The sequence below is a fragment of the Salvelinus sp. IW2-2015 genome, linkage group LG36, assembly GCF_002910315.2.
Source record: "Salvelinus sp. IW2-2015 linkage group LG36, ASM291031v2, whole genome shotgun sequence".
Taxonomy (NCBI): Eukaryota; Metazoa; Chordata; class Actinopteri; order Salmoniformes; family Salmonidae; genus Salvelinus; species Salvelinus sp. IW2-2015.
Genome location: NC_036875.1, coordinates 22,885,001 through 22,910,632, shown reverse-complemented (window position 1 = coordinate 22,910,632; position 25,632 = coordinate 22,885,001). Strand labels below are relative to the sequence as shown.

The 25,632-nt window shown below is 43.4% G+C and overlaps 1 protein-coding gene and 1 pseudogene across 1 annotated transcript; one reads left to right on the top strand and one right to left on the bottom strand.

Moving 5' to 3' along the window:
• LOC111959337 (glycogen synthase kinase-3 beta-like) overlaps positions 1-8,828 on the top strand; it is a 41,660-nt pseudogene extending 32,832 nt beyond the window's left edge.
• A 4,695-nt stretch (positions 8,829-13,523) lies between these two features.
• Positions 13,524-22,223, bottom strand: cfap91 (cilia and flagella associated protein 91). Its single transcript, XM_070437645.1, has 18 exons — positions 22,024-22,223; positions 21,842-21,918; positions 21,314-21,471; positions 19,888-19,971; positions 19,432-19,488; positions 19,150-19,334; positions 18,791-18,968; positions 18,489-18,646; positions 17,105-17,287; positions 16,755-16,888; positions 16,499-16,612; positions 16,305-16,376; positions 16,039-16,185; positions 15,736-15,957; positions 15,479-15,627; positions 14,748-14,755; positions 14,030-14,113; positions 13,524-13,878 (listed from the first exon to the last, which is right to left on the bottom strand). The coding sequence occupies exons 1-18, from the start codon at positions 22,109-22,111 to the stop codon at positions 13,634-13,636; spliced, it is 2,343 nt and encodes a 780-aa protein (XP_070293746.1). The 5' UTR covers positions 22,112-22,223; the 3' UTR covers positions 13,524-13,633.
• Positions 22,224-25,632: the final 3,409 nt, after the last annotated feature.

The following is a 25,632-nucleotide window of genomic DNA, read 5'->3' as shown; positions in this document are numbered from 1 at the left end:
GTGTGTGTGTGTGTGTGTGTGTGTGTGTGTGTGTGTGGTGTGTGTGTGTGTGTGTGTGTGTGTGTGTGTGTGCGCGCAGGTGCACGTGCCACACTTTCCATCAAGTGTGTCCTTGTCCTCTGCTCTCCATTTCTAATGTGTGCATGTTCTCCTGTGTGTGTGTTGTAGTTATATATGTACCAGTTGTTCAGGAGTCTGGCCTACATCCACTCGTTTGGGATCTGCCATCGGGACATCAAACCCCAGAACCTGCTGCTGGACCCCGAGACGGCCGTGCTCAAACTCTGTGACTTTGGCAGGTCAGTTTAAACTATGTGAAAGAATCTGCAGTTCTCATTAGCTTTGATTGGTTTTGATGATGATGATGATTATGACAGTGATGTTATTGATGATGATGATATGACTGATGACGAGGATGTTGAACATGGTGATGATATTGATGACTATGATGATGAAGAGTGACTGACAGTGTGTGGTGGTGATGTTGTGTKTCCAGTGCTAAGCAGCTGGTACGTGGAGAGCCCAACGTGTCCTATATCTGCTCTCGCTACTACAGAGCCCCCGAGCTYATCTTTGGTGCCACCGACTACACCTCTAGCATAGGTAGGCTAACTGCTAAACCCCAATTTAAATTAATATACACCCTAACTTGGATAGGCTAGGGTGTAAAATTACATCTCTAGAGGAAGTATGCAAATCACAACATCTTCCTGTTTATGCTCCGCCCCCTCTACAGATGTGTGGTCAGCTGGWTGTGTGCTAGCAGAGCTGTTGCTAGGGCAACCAATCTTCCCCGGCGACAGTGGAGTGGATCAGCTGGTGGAGATCATCAAGGTACTGATACCTGCCTGTCGGTTCTGGTGTTTGCCACCCAATTCTCTCTCTTTCATCGAATGAAAGTTGTCTCTCTCGCTCTCTCTCTCTTTCCCTGTTGTTCGCAATTGACCCTCTCTTCACGGCTCACGCTCTCTGTCATCTTCTCTCCCTTCCTTGTCTCTTCTTCCCCCTGTCTCCCCCTCACCCTCTTCTCCTGTCTCTGTGTTGTAGGTTCTGGGGACACCTACACGGGAGCAGATCCGAGAGATGAACCCCAACTACACTGAGTTCAAGTTCCCTCAGATTAAGGCACACGCATGGACTAAGGTGAGTCAACAGGTACAGGAACTATTTTACTACTCTACAATCCACCCCCTCCCCTAGCATCATTTCTCTGTGCTCGCCTCGTCAGCCTGCCAGGCATTCATCTCTGCCATCCCATTTAATCTGTATCCCCCAATTATGAAAATCAATTCACCTAGGAACTTCATGATGGGCCCCACCTAGATCTGTAAGGACTGGATAGGTGTAAGCAATATGGTAACAACTCCATCTATCCAGTAGGCTAGCTGGGGTTTCTACCTAATTGCTTACAACCATCAGGTTCTTTCTAATCTGCAAGGGCACATGAAGTCATCAGGGCCCGGTTTCCCAAAAGCATCTGAATGCTAAGTTCATCGTTAGAACCTTCGTAGGAGCATCGTTAAATCTCAGAGCTGTTTACCAAAACCATCGTTATTAACGTTGCACTTGAAAACGCTCGTAATCTAACGCCTGCCTCAAATCACTCGTAGAACAGCTAAGTGCGTTGTTAGATGCTTTTTGCCCTCCCGCATCACTTTATACACAGAAGATCTCTGCTAAACATAGAATCACATGGTTTATCGTCTCTCTGCTGCCACCATAACTGCAGAACAAAGTTGATTACAAATACAAAGTTACCAGTGTCTTTACAATTGATACAAACAAGCAACGTATAAAAAGATGCTTCAGATGAATGACTGCATTCAAATATAAACAGTAGGCTATAGGCCTATTTCAATCATATTGAAATAATGTACATTTCATGCTCAATTGATTGCTATTTCTAGGTTACTGTCTGTAATTTATCTTAATATATTTCATGATGTGTAGCCTAAGGTGTGCAATGATGTGCCGAATTGGTGCATTTTTATTGGGTAAGCATTAGAATAAGCTGTCTTCGATTTGCAGCCGTAGGTTTTAATATCTCTCTATGAGCTGATTCGTCATCAGTATTGTGAAATATTTATAATGTTAAGGAATGATTTAAATGTAAAAAGCTGATCCGAGCGCAGCGCCCCCTTTCTTTCGATCCTACAGTATCGATACATGCTCCAACAATGTACTTAGCGATCGTTCTCTATGCGTGGTGTTTTGGGAAACGCATGTTACATCTTCATCTGTTGTAGGAAAGATGCATCGTTAAAACTTCTTGTGAATAGGGGGCGCTGTTTTCACTTTGGGGAAAAATCGTGCCCAAATTAAATGGCCTCGTACTCTGTTCTAGATCATACAATGTGCATATTATTATTACTATTGGATAGAAAACACTCTCAAGTTTCTAAAACTGTTTGAATTATATCTGTGAGTAAAACAGAACTCATTTGGCAGCAAACTTCCATACAGGAAGTGAAAATTCTGAAAATGAGGCTCTGTGTCAGGGCCTGCCTATTCAACTGGCTTATATTTACGGATCTGTATGCACTTCATACGCCTTCCACTAGATGTCAACAGGCAGTAGAAGGTTGAATGGGGTGTCTAGCTTGATGTGAGGCCGAATGAGAGCTTTTGGAGTGACAGGTCCGCTCTTTTGTCAGTAGTCAGCTGCGCACAAGGGAACCTAACATTGTCTTCTGAAATGCGTTCGGTATACACGACGAATTGGTCCGGCTCTGATTTTATTGGATACATATGAGAAAAACATCATAAAGTAGGATTTTTCAACCGAGTTTGACCAGTTTATTCAACGTTTATTGGGACTTTTGGAATTTTTCGTTCCATGCGCAAACATTTATTGGACACGTGAGCTCCACATGGCTAGCCAAAGTTGCTAATTCGACAGAAGAAATGGACATTCTAAAACCAAACAATGATTTATTCTGGAACTAGGACTCCTTGCACAACATTCTGATGGAAGATCAACAAAGGTAAGAGAATATTTATGATGTTATTTCGTATTTTTGTGGTAAATGTCGGCTCCAACAAGGCGGAGAATATGTGAGCGCTGTCTCACAATACTGCATGCTGTATGTTGTACTAAAGTTATTTTTTTTAAATCTAACACAGCGGTTGCATTAAGAACCAGTGTATCTTTCATTTGCTGTACAACATGTATTTTTTAGTAAAGTTTATGATGAGTTCTTTGGTTAGATTAGGTGACTGTCCAAAATATCTCCGGAGAATTTTGTGCATTATGGATACGTATTCACAATGTAAAACCAGGATTTGTAGCTCTAAATATGCACATTTTCGAACAAAACATAAATGTATTGTATAACATTTATAAGACTGTCATCTGATGAAGTTGTCCAAAGGTTAGTGATTAATTTTATTTCTATTTGTCGGTTTTGTGAAAGCTATCTTTACGGTGAATAAATGGCGTTGTGTGTTTGGCTATTGTGGTGAGCTAATAGAAATATATATTGTGTTTTCGCTGTAAAACATTTAAAAAATCGGAAATATTGGCTCGATTCACAAGATGTTTATCTTTCATTTGCTGTACACCATGTATTTTTCATAAATGTTTTATGATGAGTATTTATGTATTTCATGTTGCTCTCTGTAATTATTCTGGCTGTTTTGGTGCTATTTGTGATGGTGGCTGCAATGTAAAACTACGATTTATACCTCAAATATGCACATTTTCGAACAAAACATAAATGTATTGTATAACATGATGTTATAAGACTGTCATCTGATGAAGTTGTTCAAGGTTAGTGATTMATTTTATCTCTATTTGTGGGTTTTGTGAAAGCTACCTATGCGGTGGAAACATGGTGAAAACATGGCGTTGTGTGTTTGGCTATTGTGGTGAGCTAATATAAATACATATTGTGTTTTCGCTGTAAAACATTTAAAAAATCGGAAATGATGGCTGGATTCACAAGATGTTTATCTTTCATTTGCTGTATTGGACTTGTGATTTCATGAAATTATATTATATGATATCCCTGTCCCGTTTGGCAAGGCTATGCTAGTCAGCTTTTTTGATGAGGAGGATCCCGGATCCGGGAGGGAGACTCGTTAGAGGTTAAAACACTTGTAAGCCTAAGTTCCATCACTATTGGGAAAATGGGCCCTGGTCAGGTCAGTGATAAATTCAACGAAGGGAGTTAGGGAAAAGGACATTGTACAGTATTTGAACAGGGCCCAGCCCTGCCCATTGCTCCAGCATTGGATAACCCCTTTAGCCAATAAGCAGGCAGTGTTGTAGAGCAGGTCCTCATGGTGGCGTTCCAGACTCCACCTTGTGGTTGTTCTGTAGTACTGCAGCCCCCTAGCCACCCAGTCTCAAATCAAATTGTATTAGTCACATGTGCCGAATACAACAGGTGTAGACCTTACAGTGAAATGCTTACTTACAAGCCCTTAAGCATGAATGCAGTTTTAAGAAAGTACCTAAAAAAAGTAAGAAATAAAAATAACAAATAATTAAAGAGCAGCAGTAAAATAACAAAAGCGGGGCTATATACATGGGGTACACAGTCAATGTGCGGGGGCACTGGTGTCGAGGTAATTGAGGTAATATGTACATGTAGGCAGAGTTATTAAAGTGACTATGCATAGATAATAACAGAGAGTAGCAGCAATGTAGAAGAGGGGGGCAACGGAAATAGTCTAGGTAGCCATTTGATTAGACGTTCAGGAGTCTTATGGCTTCGGGGTAGAAACTGTCTCTGTGCTGATCTAGAGTCTCCTACCCTGCCGATGTAGGGCTGGGCCCTTTACACTTGAACTGAAAAAATATAAAGGACAGTTTATGGACAAACTATTTTAATATAATGTATCCAAGCGTACTAACCCCAATAGTTAAGTTTATACTATATTTATGTATACCACCCTCACCTTTGTGATGACCTCAGTCTGTTAAGATAATATCTGTAACATAGGAAGTAATAATGACATTCTCCATTTCATATCAATAAGCAGAAACGGATAAATTGATAACCGAAATCCATAGTCTTTACACCCCTCTCACACCTGCTATCATGACAACATACATCTTTGTGTGCATGATACTAGCTTTCAATTGATTGGTTAACTGATTCCAGTCTTGTCTTTGTGATTTAGCTCCTTGACTCTTGTCCTTGCGTGTGATTGGCTGCTAGGTGTTCCGGCCCCGTACGCCGCCGGAGGCCATCGCCCTGTGTTCTCGGCTGCTGGAGTACACGCCCACCTCGCGCTTCACCCCCCTGGAGGCGTGTGCACACTCCTTCTTCGACGAGCTGAGGGACCCCAACGTCAAGCTGCCCAACGGGCGAGAAAAACCCTCCCTCTTCAACTTCACCACGCAGGGTACTGCACTCTGTCTGTTCTTTTACCTTTCTTTCATCCCAGTTTCATTGGTAGTACAGAGAGACTTATTTCAGTGTTTGAGTTGACTGAAAGACAGTTACTTCTCCTTTATGTATAATGATGTCTCTGTACTAATGCTACCTGCTGTCATCTGTGTGTGTGTGTCACCTGTGCTTGAGGTGTGTTTTGATGTGTTTACCTGTGGTGGGTGTAATCTGCTGTGATCTGGTGTATCCTGTCTCTCTCACAGAGCTGTCCAGTAATCCCTCGCTGGCCAACATCCTAATCCCCGCCCACGCCCGCACTCAGGCCGCCGCCTCCACCCCAACCAACGCCACCGCCACCACAGGTCAGACCCACATTCCTCCATCCCTCTCCATCTTCCCTTTATTTTCTCTCTCTCAGGAAAATGTCTTATTAAAACACCTGTTTTATCATTGATAAACATATGAATGGATGTGTAAATTAGTGAACAATCTTTGTCTCTCCTGTCCTCTTCCCTAGATGGTAACAGCACAGATCGCAGCCCTAACACCATTACTGCCTCGGCCTCCAACTCCACCTCCTGAACCCCCCGCCCCAGCCAGGGGTGATGCCAGTGGAGGGATGATGACATGGCAGGGTTTAAAGCAGATGACAACTACAACAACAACTCCAAGTCACCCATCTAGGTGTTTGATTTCTGCAACCTACTCCACTGTGGACATCTTTATTGTCTGTTAGAAGGAAGGAGTGGTGGGGGACAGGGGGAGGCTGATGAAATATAAGAGTATTCATATATAAACGTACCATATATACACAATACTAGCCTGCTAATGTTTCCAAGAGGACAATCCTACGTATCAAAGTAGTTAGCTGACCCCACACCCTCCTCTTCCCTGTCCACAATGAAGCCCCCCCGACCCCACCCCCCACACACACACACACATTCACATGAGGGATCAGTCCCTTCCTCATGCCCTCTCCATACCCCACCCCTTCATGTTCTCATCACTTCCCCTCTGACCCCCTGCTTGGGATGTCTACCCTAGCTCCTCTTCCTGTAGTGCATGGCTTGAGTAAGGTTAGGAGTGCCTAGAGTGACCTTTCACCTTTTACCGCTGCATTGACTTCCACACTTCTGCTAATTAGGCATAAGACACACACACACACTTAACATTCTTACAAAGACACCCCATGCATGAAGGTCCTGATATATGTGGACACGGATGTCAGAGGTTTGCTCTGGGTTATTTTTAAACGGTTAGCGAACAGTTCTATTATGTTTTTATTTTTGTTTTATATTCTCTGGGCTCGGGTTGGGTGGGATCATTTAGATTGATATGTGTGACATGTCTCTGGTTCTGTGTGCTTGTGTTATATATATATATATATACACACAGTTTATATATTATGTTGCATTATGTACAAAAATATATATAGATATATGAAACTTCAATGGTTCAGAATCCATAACGGTAAGTTGTTGGCTCACAGAGCAGGGGCAATATTTGCTGCTGCCTAAAGACATGAAGAGGCATGGTGGTGTGATCTCTATGGCTGGAAAAGCCTTTTTTTCAGCAGTCACTTTACTATTTCCCTGTGTGTCTTCATTTGTATGTTAAGGCTGTAGACCGGACTACATATTGTTCTATTACTGAACTTTCTCTCTCCATTGATCATGTCACTGTGTAGTAGTGCTGTCAGTGTCTAGGGGATGTCTCCCCCACACCTGCTCTGTCTTTAGATGAAGACATTTTAAAGTCATGCATACTTTTTCTTCAACTCATGTGCCAAATTCCAAATCAACAGCTAGCGTCTACCCTCTAGGCACTTGATTTGGAATTTCAGACATGGTTTCTGGCTAGATTGCGAGAAGTGTTCTTATCTAGGCCTCTGTCACTCCTGGCTCTCTCTTATTGTGACCACTGACTCAGTGTTTGTCTAATATTAATCTGTTGGTCCAACGTTAATTTAACGTTAGTCTAGCGTTCTTCTCTTTCTCTGTATCTCTCCACCTGGACCACACAACCACCTCACTGGTACAGGCTCTGAGTCGAGCGTCTTACTTACCCAGACATATATGAAAACACAACTACACAATGTGTATATGTACAGTTCATATGCTCCTCACCAAATCCTGACTTATGTATGTTGTATTTTATGTTGTGATCGTGGTATGTGTGTATATGCAGACCCATGTACTGTTTATGAGCAAAAACAAAGATATGGGGGAGAAAATAAATGAAAATAAGAAAAAATCAGGGCAATATGTTGGAGATTGTAGATGATGATGATGCTATATGCAGCCATATAGTTCAACCTTTACCTGTACAGTAGATAACAAGTGTATTGTAACAATAACTAGTCATGTATAGTGTATCTATAGTTTGGAGTGCCTTTGCTTTCATACACCTTCGCCTTGCCCCCTCACCTCCTACCCCCTTCCACAACATAACCTTGCATCCCTCTTAGGTGCCGTTGAATGACTTGCTGCCCCCCTCTCAGAGCTCAGTTATAGTCTAGCGTTGTACCAATGTTAGATCAACTTTAGCATTTTTCTCTTTCTCTGTATGTACACATTCTCCTTGGTGTCAACATGTCTTCTTCATCCTCTGTTTTCTCTATGTTAAGGTTATGACAAATCTGTAAAAACATACATATATTGTTTGAGATTATTGACCTGATTTGAAGCAAAGTTTGCTTGAGTTCAATGTTTTTTTTTATGATTTCACTAGGATGCACAAATATTTTACACACACACGCACACTGTATCCAGTGTTTAAGTAGGGGTATGGGGATTGCCTTTTAGGTCAACAGTGTCATATACACATACATTAGAGTACAGTATGTATTCAGTCAAAATGTTGCTTCTGGTATCAAAGCCATTAAGCCAATTGATGATATTGATTTTGTGACAAGCCATTCTCAGAGGAAATGCAGTACATTCTCTTTTCTTTACCTCCTTCCCTCCCTCCCTCCATCTGAGGGATATTCAGTATCACCCAAGGGGTTTGTCATGCCTCACACCAATCCTGTCCCGCTTGCTGTAATATTTGCTTTCATTGACATGTTGCTATCTATCCCATCACCAGGTCTGTGACCACTCCCCCAACTCCAGTTCAACCAGAGTGAACCATGTCAAATCACATCAAAACCGTTTCAAACAGTTACCAAAAAAAGAACAAGGATAGTGGACTATAAAATATACAGACTATGGCTTCGCGCACACTCTCGTGGCAGAAGAATATGCTATCTGGATTTAAAGAAAAAATAATAAAAGATAAAAACCCTGTATAACAATACTACTACTAGTACTACTTGAATGCCTCTGTTTGTGACTGACATTTTTATTTCATTTTGAAATGTTTGTTTTTATTCTGTGAAGGTATGCTAAATGTCCACCCCTGTAAATACTTTCCCTTGCGTGCCCTGAGGAATAGTTCCCTGGTACTGTCATTTGCATTAAATAAAGAGTAGGATAGCCTGGAAATGAACTAGTCTTTGCCTCTGTCCGTTTGTTCTCTCACTCTGTGTGTGTTGTTTGATCCAGTGGCAATGCCCTGTTGTGATGTCTGGTGTAGAACCAAGTATGTTCAGTAGAACAGCAGGCTATAATGACCAACAGCCCAATACATGACTTCCCATCCACTTGATCCAGCCACACATTCTACACTTCTGTGATAGTCAAATTTGCTCTTTATTTGAGGGTTAGATACAATAGAGCACTTCAGGTTGATATGACACTTTAAATATAGAATTCATTTTTGGTCACATGTGTTTTACATATAACAGCTTTCCAACAAAAGAGCTAAGGCTACACAGACATTCAAACGCATTTTGCATTTTTGTCGGTCAAAAGTTCTACTCATCTCAACTGTTTTCCAGACATCTTGTGTGTTTTTTGACAGACACTCATCTGGGTTGTCAATCATCCACTAACGGATGACTTTCATTGAAAAATTGTCACAATCAGTAAATTTCAGACAGAGTAAAATCTCTGTGTGGCTATACCCTAAATTCAACACACCTGGTCTTCCACGTTGGTTAAATCAAAAACATGAAGTGTATGCAGCACTCCAGGACCAGCGTTGCCTACCCCTGGATTAGATTGATGATTTTATCTCACATTTAACGCTGGAATCCATAGTGGTGAAACTGCCACGTCCATTTCGCAATATTACAACAACAAAGACGTTACTTCAAACAACAATGTTTTTTTCCCCCATGTTATATATTTTTATTACTATGATGCTGGATGCTCATTTCTTCAAAACAAAAATACTAGTGCCACTGGGGCGGCCAGTGGCGATGTTTCGCCTATCGCGGATCTCATCTTTAAGGAGGCACTTGACCAGATTTATTAAAGAACGAGATTACAGCAGCCAATTAGTGTTTTTCACAGTAAACAAAATCACTCCTTAAATTCTGTAGGAACAATAGGGCACAGATAAATCCCTTTGAATACACATCATGTACTGAACAATGTCCTTTGTGCATTCCTGTATAAGAGGATTTTGGATTAGTGCTTTAAAAACAAGTCTGAGTCTTTGAAAATTGTTTTGAATTGGCAAAATGCCTACCGGTAATTGAATTACGGCTAATAGAAAAATAGAAAAAAACATACAAGCATGCACACAATGAATATGAAACGCATAGCTCTTTTTTCGAGCATTTTCACAAACAGTCATATATTTTAATTAAATAAAAGCTTAATTCTTGCCACATAGGCAGTTTTACAGATCTTTGGATCCATGGTTTAGATGTCTCTGTTGATCCCTGTTACATTTTTTGGGCATCCATCCTATATCAGTCTGAAGATGGATGATTTAGCTAGCTGTCAAAGTGATTTTGGTGTCCTTGTTGAAACCTGTCTGTGTGCGGCTGTCTCAGGGGTCCTTGCTGACCACCTGCAGGATGAGTGGGTCAAATGAGTTGTCTGGCTGGATGTCCAGAATCTGCAGGACCTGTTTGGTATACTCCTCATTCACAGTCCTCATATCTGTCAGACACACCAGAATGTTAGGGTACAGCAGGCTAGGGGGACAGGAGGTCACTATGAAGACATAGCATCACTACCCACTGGTCACAGACGTCAATTCAACGCCTATACCATGTTGGTTCAACATCATTTTATTGAAATGAAGTGGAAACAACGTTGATTCAACCAGTGTGTGCCCAGTGGGGAGGCGCATTATCCAACGGAATACTTTACGACACATGACTCTGTCTCATGTCTCAATGAAATCCAATATTTCAAATGAGACTCACTGTTTCTCAGGCTTGGGCCTCTTAGAGTCGACGTGGACCTTCAGCACGATAGCCAGCTTCTCCTGCAGTCAGTCAATCACATTGTGACCGATCACACCCAGGCGATTTGCCAATCAGGACACAGCATTTTCAACCACATAAGCATTTAGGGAGCAAACTACTACTGTCTCTGAAAGTCCTTCATAATTTAAACTAAGTTCACTGTCTTTCTTCACTAGTTTGGATGTACTTAAATGTATTGAAAGCAGGAAGAACGAAGCAAAGTCAGAGCATAGTAATGAGTGTGTGTGTGTGGCCTAATGTTTCCTGGAGAGAAGAGGGAGATGAGAACACTCCTGCAGCTGTAGGTTCCTCAGGGTGTAGTGGAACCGCATTAGAAGGTCCAGCAGGTGGCGCTGAAACCCAACTACTACAGAGAAAGGGGGACGAGGGGAGGAAGACAGCAAGAGAGGGAGGGAGAGAAGGGGGAGGAGAGGAAGAGGGAGATTTAGAAAGCGGTGGGAGTGAGGAGGGTGAGAGAGGGGGAGACGGAGTGTGGGGGGGAGAAAGAAAGAGAAAAAGGGTTCAGAGGGAAGCGGTACAGAGAATTGAGAGGATGGGGTGTGTAAGGTGATGGAGAAAATGGAAATAATAGACAAGAAAGAGAAAGTGTGGGAATGGGGTAAAAAAGAGAGACATGCAAGAGACAGGGTATTAATGATCTACAGTCATGTGATGTGATAAAGAAACTACATCAATCTAATAACCCTCACTATGGGCTAGATTCAATCTGCGCTATAGCGTGATTGACATTTAAAGTCAACGTTTCTACGTTCACGTAGACTGCACTCACAGTAAACACTGCATGTTGGTTTAATCTGAAATTACTTTTACATTTCAACCACGCTACAATACAGATCTTCCAGGCTTTGGATTGAACCGAGGAAAAACAAAAAGGAACACTGTTTTAGAAAAACACATCCATGAACTCCTGAGTCAAGCACTAGGCTACATGGTACACCAGAAACATCCAGTAATAACAGGGACAACACGCTGAAATGAAAGTTGGCTCTTCGCCTACCTTGATTACATCTACCTTGACTCTACTTGTTTGTTTACCTGAGAAATCTTCATCACATTATCCTGATACTCTGACAGTTACAAGGGGTCAGTGATTGGCCAATTATTTATTTTCAAGTGGAAACCACTTTTTCAGATTGGAAAACATCAGACAGCCTACAGCTGTCTCTTAGCTGACCTCTTAGATCAGTGATGTCCAAGTCATTTTGCCCCGGGGGCCGCATTCAGTCTTCAGCGAGGTCAGGAGGGCTGCATAGATTTTTTAAATACATTTCCTCGCCGTCAAAATGTGCAAAAAAAATTTAATGTCAGTGCTCCCTGACTGTCTAGCTTTCATTTACGTGATTATTAGCAAGCTGGACACAGTCAAGAAACTGCATGAATGTAGGTCTATTATCATTTCTACACAATTTCGAAACTCATCCATGCCTTCATCTTCTCTCAGATCGGCTATGGCAATGCACTGTTTGATGGCCTCCCAGCCACAGCACCATATAGGCTCCAACTTATCCAGAACAGTGCTGCCAGGTTCCTGGCCAGGACCAAGAAGTCAGACCACATCACCCCGATCCTGGCCCAACTCAACTGGCTACAAGATCGGCTACAAAATCCTCCTGCTTGTATTTAAAGCCTTGAATGGATTGAGCTCCACCTACATCAGCAACCTCATCTCAATCAGCAAGCAACCTAGCACTCTCCGCTCAAGCCACTCTCTACTGCTTCAAGACCCCAAAATAAGCCTTCCGAATATGGAGGACCGAGCCTTGTGCTCCTTGCCACTCACCTATTGAATGCTCTCCCTGACCATCTGAGAGCTCACTCTGAACTTTTAAAACGGGCCTTAAAACCCACTTCTACAGAATGTATTTTTTATAGTGCTAGTCCCAATATAAAATGTATTTAGCACCTAGCCCACTATTGCTATTTTATCTGCCTTGATTCTAAATGTGTTGTTTCTATTGCCAGTGGCAACGGTAACCAGGAGGCTGTTGTCCTCATCAGAGCCATCTATAACCTCATGAGGGGCAGCCCAATTCTGATCGTTTGCCACTAATTGGTCTTTTGACCGATCAGATCAAATCTTATGCCAATAATTGGGCAAAATATCAGAATTGAGGCTGCCTGTGTAAACGCAGTCATGGAGACGTAAACAGATTGCCTGTTGGAAGGGGAGGGGATCATTAAACAGGAACCTTCCCACTAGCCATGATTGGCTGAGATAATGGTTGGGCTGGACATGCCAGTAAATGAGTTTGGATTGGTCTCCCATATAGTGTGCTTCTGTCTATAACGTGAGCTGCTCAGTATGTGTTGATAGTCCTTTCTACCGCGGCTTTAGCCATCAAGAACTACAACATTTCTGCTACTTTTCTCAACAACATTGATGCCCTGAATTTAGCAGGCGCTATCGACAGATCAGTTGGAGAAAGTGATGGGCTACTTTCTGCACACGCCATGGTCAGTGTGAACCAGAGTGACTTGACACAATGCTGTCCAAACAAGATGTGGCTACAAACAAAACTGAGTTAGTTCCAGTTTTTTGGTCTTGATTTACGGCTAGGCATAAGCTTAAGGGTAAGGTTAGGTTTAGGTTTCACATTTTAAGAAGATAAATTGTAGAAATAAGTGGGGTTTATGACAACCACAGCCTCCCCCACACTATACTCATGGGACGACATGTTTTGTAGACAGTAGCCTGTAGTAAGAGCCTTTAGTAACATGACCCATACAATACATATATTTGATCTAGTCAACTTCTGACCCAATGACCCATGAAAAAATATCTTAGACTCAGCTTTTTCAAAATTCTTATCAACTCACTTTATCAAGCACAGCACGTAAGAACAAGCCAAACACAATGATAATGAAATACAGTTTTATTTTAGCAAAAGCATGACACTGAACTCTTTGGAGATGCATTGCTTGAAGAAACACTAAGTGTTTTCTCTACTGTTGAGAAATGAATCTATTCTCAGCTGGTTCTTTTCTGCTGTGCCTCTCCCACCTCCCTGCGTTCCTCCTCTCCCCTGCCTGCTCCCTCCAGCTCCTGCTCCACATGGATTAGCATCTCCTCCAGGAGCTGGCTGGAGGCCCTGTCCGAGGGCGAGGGGGGGCGCTGGGCCCCAGGGGAGCCAGGAGGAGGGGCCACGGTGCTCTCTTCAGCCCCGTGGATGATCTGGTGAGCCGCCTGGAGGTGCCTGCGCTGGCTCTGACGCACTGGAGGAAGGAAGGGGAGGGAGAGAGAGAGAAAGAGAGAGAGGAAAGGAAGGAGACTAAAGGATTATTATGTAATTATTATTGTGTTACTACGCTATCATGTATTATCAGCATGTGATGGTACTGGGTGCTTTGGGAATAAACGGCCTACCTCTGTCTCTGACGTTGATCTTCTGCACCTCAGGGATCAGGAAGCTGTACACCAGCTCTGCTACGATCTCCTCTGACCGCAGTGCTCCGACTATACACCACACACCACACACACACACACACACACACACCACCAACACACACCACACACACACACACACACACACACACACACACACACACACACACACACACACACACACACACACAAAAGGGGACAGCTTTTACATTGTGCAATACAAAGATACAGAGATACAGTGTGTATGGATGGTATGTTAGATGGCGTGTGTGTCAGATAGGAAAATGTGGTGCCGGACAATTGAGAAATCTGCCGGACCCATATGCAGTGGGTGCATAACCTGATTAGGGTGTCCACCCACAGCGCTCAGAATGACAGAAATCACATTTAGATTATAGTAATTCATATTAACAGAACATGCAAGTCGAGGATGCAACGATGTGCGTCCTTCTAACTGAATTCTGATGTGCACTTTGAAGATGTTAGAATAACTGTCCACATTTACTTTTCCTCATCAACAAGACCAGTAACCAACAGCAAAATCACCAGCCTGTCAATCTAATATCCCCAGAATAGAAAGGTTTACATATTCTATTGGTCAGCTTGTGGAGAAAGAAATAGCCTATTCAAACAGACTACAATAAAAAGCAATGAGCCTAATGCAACAGATCAGAATGTTTAGCTTAAAATGTTGATAAACTATTATTTCTTCATATTATAAGCGATGTGCACAAGGCAGTAGGCTACGTGTGAATGTTCATTCCATAATGCAATTAGCTGGAAAACACTGTTGTCTAAAGAGCACCGCACATGCGAGTTGTTTCATGTGACAGAGACGAAAATATCCGTTAGAAATGTAGAAAGAGAGGAGATCTAACAGGCTACTTTGAAGCTAGGTAAGGTAAGGTAAGACATGCCTCATAATATCTATTAAAATGTTCAGATTTCAAACAATTAAGTACATTTCCAAAATGCATAGTATACTGCCTCCAGCTCACTGCAAGGTGGTGTGTGAAGCGCTGATGAAGCTTGCCTTCCGTTGTCATTTGAGATGCTGACACAGCAGCTCTCGCGCTGTCTGACAGATTTTCACCTCAAAGGCTCTGTATGTGTACGCTGTATTCGTATGATAAATAAGATACACAACAAATATACTGTAGCCTATACACGCCAATTTAATTCCACTAAATTACGCAAATTGACCTATAGACCGCTAAGTATGACCAGTCAAATGTATTTACATTGACTGGTATTTCCATCAATGAATAGGCTAAAAAGCATTATATCACAATGGTATTTTTTATTATTCTTCTGGACAATTGGCTAGGGACAATTTTAGTTATCAGCTTTTCTATGTTTTTATAGGCAAAAAGCCAGCTATTACCGGCTAACGGAAACCCTGGTGTGTGTGTGTGTGTGTGTGTGTCGTACGTCTCCTCCATGGCGTAGGCGATGTTGTTGACCTCCTCTGCCACTCTGCGTATCTCCTGTCTGGCCTGTTGGTCTGCTGTCTGGTCCAGAGTCCCCAGGATGATGTCCTCCAGGTACAGATCTACTGTCTCCTGATGAACCCTCATCACCTACAGGACAGTACAGGCATTACACACACACACACGACAGACACACGGGCGTGCGCATGCAGGCAGACACATGCACACATACACGCAGACAGACAGACAGACAGACACCTGTTTGAAGATCTCATCCTCCTCTCTACGTCTCCTCTCTTCCATCTGTCTCCGCCCACTCTCCTCGGCCTCTCGGAGGCGCCTGTCTCTCTCGGCCAATAAGGTGAAGGCATGGATCCTGCGTTCCTCCTGTAGGCGAATCAGCTCCTTCGATAGGAAGTCCAGCATGTCCACAAGCTCCGCCCCTGCCACACCTGCATGGTAACCCTCCACTAAGGATGCCTGGGACAGAAAGATGGGAGAGTGAGGGATGGGGGAGGAAGAGGTGTCTGTACCTGTCTGTGTGTGTGTTTTCTCTCTCACCTTGTGTGTGTGTTGCTCTCTCTGTCTCTGCAGAGCCAGTGTGAGCTGTGTGTCTGCTCTCTGGAGCTCCTGCTCCTCTCTCTGCAGGGCATGAGTGGTTCTCAGCTCCTGGATCAGCTCTTGACGCTTCTCCTTCCCCTCAAACATCTGACACACACACATACAGATAGACAGCAGCGCACAGAGATGGCATCCCATAACATCAGACAGACACAGAGAAAGGTTGGTTTATCATAGAGCTTATCATTCTCTTCATAAAAACACACCTGGTTCTGAATGCTTCTTCCCCTCAGCAGCTTCTGCAAGTAGATGACAGCCAACTCTCTCTCCTCGTCCCCCTGGAAAAACACCGGAATGACAGGGTGAAGAGAGAATGAAGAGATGTGCTACAGACCACATAGTGAGTGAGGGGGGATAGTGTACATCTCCAGACGGTGTGTTGAGACAGACTGTACTGTACCTCAGGGGGCTCGTCCACCACTGGGGTCTGTGGTCGAGGAACAGATTTCTCTGTCTTAAAGAGGAAGCGCAGTGTCTTCTTCTCCTCCACACGAGTCTTCTCCTCCTTCAGAGCCTGCAAATGGAGGGACAAAAATAGTATTATACATCTTTTGAGTGTGTGTGTGTGTGTGTGTGTGTGTGTGTGTGTGTGTGTGTGTGTGTGTGTGTGTGTGTGTGTGTGTGTGTGTGTGTGTGTGTGTGTTTGTGTTTGTGACCTGGTGTGTCTTCATGAGCTCCATCTCTCTGCGTGCAGAGCGTTTGACGAAGCCCTTGCTGACTTTGGGTACGGGGGCTTTGATACATGGCTCTGTCACTGAGACCGGAAGTCCCGCCTCCAGCTCCAGCAGACCTGTGATTGACAGATAGGAAGAGAGCTCACTACCTTCTATCTTAGCCATTTTGATGATCTGGCATTATTAAAACACCATCACGTTGAGATTCAGGGCCTGTATTCATTTTTCTCAGAGTAGGAGTGCTGACCTAAGATCAGGTCCCCCATGTCCATGTAATCTTATTCATAATGATCTTGAAATATCAAACTGATCCTAGATCAGCACACTCAAACCTTTGTAGGTATCAAGGTAGCGGCTCTTGACCATGTTGCATTGGGAGTGGCGGTCAGGGAACAGGCCGATGCGGGACAGAGGGGCGTACGTCTGAGATGAGTAGTTGGAGTAGTCCTTGATGATGTCACGGCGCTTTAGCTTTCCCTCCACATTCTTTCTTTTTGCCGTCAGCTTCCTCATTGCTGAAAGAGGAGAGAGAGGGAGGGAAAAGAGAGAGAGAAAGGGGGAAGGAGAGAGGGAGAAAGAGTGGAATAGAAGGAGAACGATAGAGAGACAGTTAATCTTTAAGCCCTACTGTTCTCATCGTATTAAATCAAAGTTAAAGGGAAGGTTAGAGGCGTTTGAACACTTATCAGAGTATATCACAGTGATTTATGACATGCAAAATGTAAATACGCAGAATTTCTATGCATCATTGCCTTAGACAAAAGTCAGACATTGGGTGTTCCTCAAAATGCATTCTACCGTCCTCCGGGCACACAAATTGGACCAAGAGAGGGTTGGAATATGAGTCCAAATCAAAGTATGCTAAACGGAGCAGCGAGGGCACTTGTCGAATGCGTACTCCGTTTGTACATATTTTTAAGCATGCAACGATGCAGGCTTCAAAGGAAAGTATACAAAGAAATATGACACAACCACGTAAAAAATTACGCAAAATGTATTGAAAACACTGGTAGCCATTATTTGACCTGAAGCGAGAGAAAATACACTTCAACTTCAGAATGAAATGTTGCCTATTCACATCTCATATGTTGCCTGACTACAATATTTTATCTTGATATGTTAATAAATACATGCTGTGTAAATTTTGGCATGTTTACCTGCCTACGTACCGTAGATCGCAAGCCCATAATAAGTCAATAGGGCTAACTGGCTAGCTACTACTCTTTGAGTATATCTTGTTTTGTCTCCATTGCCATTGTCCTAGCTGGAAGACGGTTAAGTGAATGAGTAAGTCCCAAGTCCATATTAAGTCAATAGGGCTAACTGGATAGCTAACTAGCCACGAAGAATTGGTAGCTACCCACATAACATTAGTTTTAGGTTCTTTTTGCCTGTTTAACTAGCTGGCTAGCTAGATTATTACGATGTACATATCTAGCTGATAATTACGAAGTAAAACGTTTGCTCTGTGTATATCTTGCTTTGTCTATTGTTGCCATTGTCGTGGCTGGAAGAAGGTTCAGTGAATGGGGAGGTGCAGCGTGAGTTAATACAGTAGGGGGAGTGCGTGTGCTCCTTAAATGTAATGTTTTATACATTCTCCACACTCTCATCCTCACAAGAACGTACTCAAAAGAAAGTCGTCGGAGAATGCACTAGGAGCACGAAAGTGTGGAGCACGGTAGAACGTATATTGAGAAACACCCATTGTCTTACAGATGATGTAGTCATTGCGTATCTTGCTCAGCTTGCTCTCCTTGTCTCTCTGGTGCTGGGAGTACTTGAGGTCCAGCCTGTCCACCGTGGCCTCTTGCTGAACCTCCTCCCTCTGCCTCAGTAGACCCATCAGCAGGGCCAGGCGAGCCTCCTGCAGCCTGGGGTAGAATGACAGTGGGGCAAGGGGAGGGAGAGCAGAGATGGGTGGACAAGGGCAGGAGGGAAAGAATAAAAAAAAGATGGTAGAGTAGTTGAAGCTGCTTGTGTGGTGCATTCCTTCCTTTATTCTCTCTTTCCCTCACTTCTGGATCTCGTCCTCCCTGAAGGCCCACTCCTTCCTCTCCATCTCATCCATCATCCTCTTCCTCTTGTCCAGTTGACTCAGGTCGTCCATGGGGGGCAGGGTGGCCTCCCATGCCCGCTTCACCCTGGTTCGCTCAATCATCTCCACCTCCGCCAGTCCCGCCGGAAGACCACGACCTGTGGGGGTAGAGGGAGAGAGATAGGGTCAGAGGAGTCAAGGTGATGAGGCTATGGTAAAGGGAGTTGTGTAGTGTTGGAACATGTGTGAGGATGGGTCAGAATGGCCTGTCCTGCAGTATAAGTATTGTAGAGGTGCAACAGGAGGTGAAGCGGTAGGGTCTCTGAAGCTCGTATGTACCCCATGTCAGTGTGGCCAGTGTCAACAGCTCTGGGGGGGCCGTCCCGGGCCGTACCACGTATTCGGGGGTGTAGGGGTCCGTCTGGGCCTCACTGTCCCTGTAGTCAGTCTGCACTCCCATGGTGCGCTGGAATGGAGTGGGCAGCTGCTCACTACCCCCCTCCACTGTAGAGTATGGGTTAGCTCTGAGTGGAGGGAGGAAGGGAGAGAGAGTGATAGAGAAGAGAGGGGTTCCTAATATGTTTACAGCATTTTTCAGGGGACTTTGGCAGCATGACTTACTTGGGCAATGCAAAGACCACATCGGGGGGAACCTGCTGTGCAAAGGGGATCAGGGGGCTGAGGGAGGGAAAGGAATACAAAAAACATAATCAGAAACAATCAATGTTTTACTTTATTATGGGATAAGGCTTCAACACTACACACTCAAACAGTCAAATCCATCTGAACTGATACAAAAATCATAACTACTGGTTTTAATTGGTTCTATTTTTTACAGAGAAAGATAACACGTTGGTCTGCTGACATTCTATCCAGTGACCATGCCGCTGGTGCTACAGTGAGGATAATGACGGTTGTGTGATTTGACTCTCATGATACAAATGACCTCTGATGCTGTCATGACTTGATGCCTGAGTCTTCCTTCAGGCCCTGGTGTCCTCTCTGACACCATTCATTATTTAACCCTTGATCCCACAATGTCCTGCTGCCGCATTACGGGTATGTGCTCTCTCTCACCACTTGAAAAACTTCCAACGATCAATGCCTGAAACGCTGCTGTCTTTGCGCCCTCTGACCTGAAACTGAGCACCAGGAATGACCCTAACAAAGAACAAAAAGACAAACATATGCCATAATAATCAAGTAAATCAAGTATATGAAATACAGTACATTACCAAAAGTATGTGGACACCTGCTCTTAAACATCTAATTCAAAAATCATGGGCATTAATATGGAGTTGATCCCTTCTTTGCTGCTATAACAGTTGTTGGAACATTGCTGCAGTGACTTGCTTTCATTCAGCCACGAGAGCATTAGTGAGGTTGGGTACTGATGTTGGGCGATTAGGCCTGGCTCGCAGTCGGCATTCCAATTCATCCCAAAGGTGTTTGATGGGGTTGAGGTCAGAGCTCTGTGCAGGCCAGTCAAGTTCTTCCACACCGATCTCAACAAACCATTTCTGTATGGACGACGCTTTTTGCACGGGGGCATTGTCATGCTGAAACAGGAAAGGGCCTTCCCCAAACTGTTGCCGCAAAGTTGGAAGCACAGAATTGTCTAGAATATCATTGTATGCTGCAGTGTTTAGGTTTCCCTTCACTGGAACTAAGGTGCCTAGCCCAAACCATGAAAAACAGCCCGCAACGATTATTAGTCCTCCACCAAACTTTACAGTTGCCACTATGCATTGGGGCAGGTAGCGTTCTCCTGGCATCCGCCAAACCCAGATTCGTCTGTTGGACTGCCAGATGGTGAAGCGTGATTCATCACTCCAGAGAATGCGTTTCTACTGCTCCATAGTCCAACGGCAGCAAGATTTACACCACTCCAGCTGATGCTTGGCATTGTGTATGGTGACCTAAGGCTTGTGTGCGGCTGCTCGGCCATGGAAACCTATTTCATGAAGCTCCCGACGAAAAGTTATTGTGCTGACGTTGCTTCCAGAGGCAGTTTGGAACTCGGTAGTGAGTGTTGCAGCCGAGGCGATTTTACGCGCTACGCGCTTCAGTACTCGGCAGTCCCATTCTGTGAGTTTGTGTGGCCTACCACTTCGCGGCTGAGCTGTTGTTGTTCCTACACATTTACAATTCACAATAACAACACTTACAGTTGACCGGGGCAGCTCTAGCAGGGCAGACATTTCACGAACAGACTTTTTGGAAAGGTGGCATCCTATGACGGTGCCACGTTAAAAGTCACTGAGCTCTTCAGTAAGGCCATTCTACTGCCAATGTTTGTCAATGGAGATTGCATGGCTGTGTGCTCAATTTTATACACCTGTCAGCAACGGGTGTGGCTGAAATAGCCGAATCCACTAATATGAAGGGGTGTCCACATACATTTGTATATATAGTGTATGAATTTAACTTGAATCTATCTACTTCAGTATCCAAAGATTTATTTACTGTAGGGATAGCATGTGTGTGTCTGTGTGTGTGTTACCTTGCCAGCTGCTGAACTGCCTCTCTGCGCTGCTCTGTGTACCCTCGCCAGCGGCGGTCAATAAAAGTGGGCACAGGGTCAGTGGTGTCCAGACGCAAGGCGTAACGAGGGTGGTGAGGTAGGTGACTGAACATGGACCCATACTCTGGAACCTTCCTCTGAGCAGGGGGACATGGAGAGAGGTCTTTCACAGGGTTAGGGCTGTTACGGTGACCGTATTTGGGTTACAGGGTTACTGTCAAATTATTGGGTTAATAATATTAACATTATTTCACCAGGTGTGAATTGAATTTCTTCTCAAAATAAATCCTTGCAGTTATGCACGATATGAAAAACTGTCATGGGAACCAGAGGTCAGGAAAAGTCCTATTAGGTATTGCATTAGAGTCATGGACACATGTGACATTACTGACGAATGAAGAGAGCGATAAGCATTGATTGTGAATCTGTAATCACATGAAAGGTCATTTGAAAGTATGGGTTTAGGTCAAGGTTGCTATGCTAGCTAGCTAACGTTGATTAACTTACCACCCGGTCCACGGATGCATGTGCCTTGAAGCTGGCCCTTGCATGGTCCATTTCCCCGGACACAGTATATACGGGGTCTGTAATGCAACATCCACAACAAAAACAGTTCATGTTCGGTTGCAAACTGTCTAGATAATTATTGCAAACCAGCTAACTTACCTAGCTAACGTTAGCTAACTCACCATATAGATAGTCGTGTACCCGCTGTTGTGTAAAACCTTTGTTGGTTTCATTTTGCTTATTAAATGTTCGAGTTACTGATATACTCATTTTTGCACCGATTTAAAACCACTTCATCAACAAACAAAAAATAGTAAGAGGATAGATAGAAAGCTATCAAGCAAAGTAGCTAGCTACTGTAGGCAGCTGTCAAACTTCAAGATCTGAGCCACATCGTAACCATGGAGATTGTAAACTGCCCTTCCTCGAGACGCTAATAATTTTTGCCAGCTTGGGGGCAGTATTACACATAATTGCAGGCTTGTGTTTTGGCCACCATTTCATCACTCTTGGTTAATCATCTTAATTTAAAATCAGATGCGGGGGAATTGTATATATTTTTTAAATTATATTATATTATTGAATAGGCTTCTCTTCGAACTTTCATTCCTGTACATCTGATGTCAGAAGTTGTATTTGTGTATTTGGGTCAGTGATGCCTTTGTCTTTCCCACAGTTTGGCTAAAGTAATCAGGAAAGAAAAGCTGTCAGTGCAAAGAAAAAGGAGGCAGAGTGGCAACCAAATGGAAAACATGACTAATTAGGGTTTATGCATCTCTGCAACACCACATATGGCCTTTGTGGTTCATGTGTTTGAAAAGAACAACACACACAACCACCTACTCACCCACCCACACAAAGACACACCATATGTTCTACTATCCTTCTGGGGACCTACAATTGATTTCTACTTACAACTCTTACCCTAATTCTAACCCTAAGCCTAAACCTAACCCCTAAGCTTAAAACAGCTTGTGGGGGTGTGGGAAATGTCCCCACGAAGGAACATTTTCAATATTTTACTATCCTTGTGGGGACTTTTGGGAATTTCTGGTACGAGGATAGTAATACAAGCCGACACACACACACACACACACATTTTTCCACTAACACTTTACCAACAAACGCTATGCAATTACTGTAAATGACAACACATAGCGGTGATCGCAATCAGGGACATCAGGGTAGAATTAGCATAGCCTGTCCACAAGGCCGCGGTCGGAAGTCATCGTTTTGACAGTTTGCTCCGTCTTATTTTCTTTTTCAGAAGTTATAGGTGCTTGTGATAGCTGATTTCAGTCCACCGTTTATGTTAGCTCCTTGGGGACTCTCCCCATGTCCATGCAGTTGTATTGTCACTATGGCTTTTGTGATTGTCACGGCAGACTCCACTCAAGGCACTGTGTCAGTTCTGGGAATGGACTGTGACTCTGCCTAACTGACAGGAAACTGCCAAGCTCTATCAGAGAAGAGCAGAGAGCATCCACACACACGCATGCACACATGTACCCAAATGAATGCGATCAGTGATCATCGTTAATGAGAATGTGTTTACAGCACTGTTAGGTCCAGACTGATCTATACAGGACCAGTCTCAACACAGACTTGAAACCCTAAAAGAGAACTGAGCGTCAATACATACGAAAAATGATGTTTGAAACCTGCTGATTCTAAGACATTGGTTTGAAAAGTGGTCAGCAAGAACAAAAATGACAGCCAAGTTTACTCTAATGAAATGAATATCTTCATCTGGTTCAGTTGGTCAATGCCTGTATGCATAGAGGATCAAACGATACCAAAAGTACAGCCAAGGAAAGGGCTTAGGACTATATAGTAATGGTCTGATGTGTTGGTGGGTATGTGTGCGGTCTACTACAGAAACATTTCCACAGGCCAAATTACATTGAACAGTTCAGCCACAACAACATTAACACCACAAAATCAAACCACAAGGTCAGGAGAGTCATCTCTGTAATCACATGGACACACACCAACCGGACAAACAGTTTATGTGAGTGAATGACGTGTGTGTCTGTGTGTGTGTGTGTGTGTGTGTGTGTGTGTGTGTGTGTGTGTGTGTGCCATGAGTCAATCAGAGGAAGCTGGGGGAGGAGCTATAGGAGGACGGGTTCAATGTAATGGCTGGAATGGAATCGATGGAACGGAGCCCAACATGTGGTTTCCATATGTTCGATGTGTTTGATACCGTTCCATTAATTCCATTCCAGCCATTACAATGAGCCAGTCCTCCTATAGCTCCTCCCACCAGTATCCTCTGGAGTCAATATACCATATAACACAATACATTACATGGAATTGTAGTGATATCAGTGTAAGGATAATGCCTGTATTGTTTTGATTTGATATGCCTATCTAATTTATTTTCAAGCTACTGTACTGCAGATAATAGCCTTCAACATCACTAAGACTATGCACAGCAAATTCTTGTGTAAAAAAAATTATAAGTGTGTTAGACAGAGTGTTAAATCAACACTGAAAGTGTTGAGTCTGTGGACCCACACCGGAACAGTGTTAAACTAACACACTGCTTAGTCGCAGAGCTCTCCGACCCTGTTCCTGGAGAGCTAACATCCTGTACATTTTCACTCCAACCCTAATCTAGCACACCTTATTCTAATACTTAGCTGCCTATAAAACAGACTATAGAACAGCAGTCTTTGAAGATGTCAGAGGATTCACCAGCAATTTTAGTGGACACAGACTGTCCACTATCTGAAGCTCTTTTCCATCACACCTTGATCACACCGCTACTTTTTAAACCTGGTCGTGAGACTTCTCAATTTCAGGGCAATGGCAACATACTATAACCAAACACAGGGAATCAATTATTTAACATTGTGTCAGTATAAAGTGTCGATAGTAAGGGGACTTTTTATTTACTTTTACCCCTCAGAACTACAGCTGTGGATCTCTAGGTCCGTATCCACAAAGCATATCCGAGTGGGAATGCTGATCTAGAATCAGTTTTGCCTTTTTTAAATCATAGTGAATAAGATTATGTGGACAGATCCTGGATCAGCACTCCTACTCTGATGTTTTGTGGATACGGGCCCTGATCTCCACAGGTTAGCATTGCGTTGAAGAACTGATTGATTAGTTGGTCTGGCCTGTTATGATGAACTGTATAAACCTCAGATTTGTTCTAGGCCTATTTCTAATGATATTACATGTTAAATGTATTTTACTGGTATTTCAAGATGGGCAATATAAACCAGTGACTTGTCACTGCCTCGGGTTTCTACATGTGTAAATATGTATTCTAAAGGATATGTGTTTTCTTATTGTCAAGAAATATAATTTGGAAGTTTGATGTAAGTGTTTGTAGTAAATTCAAAAATGGGAAAACGTTTGTGATTAGTTTTACTCAAGTCAATTGCCAGCAGCATACCACCCTTGCCCTGTGTAGAGTGCAGTTTTGGATGTTAAATGGTTGTCCTGACTCCCTGGTCATTTAAAAATGGCACTTATCTTACGAGTAGAGGTGTTAACCCTGGTGTCCTGGTTAAATTCCCAACCTAGCCCCATTCCATCAAGGCCACCTAATCATCCCCCTCATTTCTAATTGGCATATCACTGTGGTGGTGAGCGTTGCGGCATAAAAATGGTCGCTATGCATCACCCAGGGGCATCACCCAGGTGGATGGTGCACGTTGGAGGTGGGCGAGGTGATTGTTTTTTTCCTCGTACTATATGAAGTGCTCAGTTGGTAGAAAAGAGTTATATAAATCGAATTCAAATATCTCCCAGAGTGCCTTGCCTTTTGAGTAAAC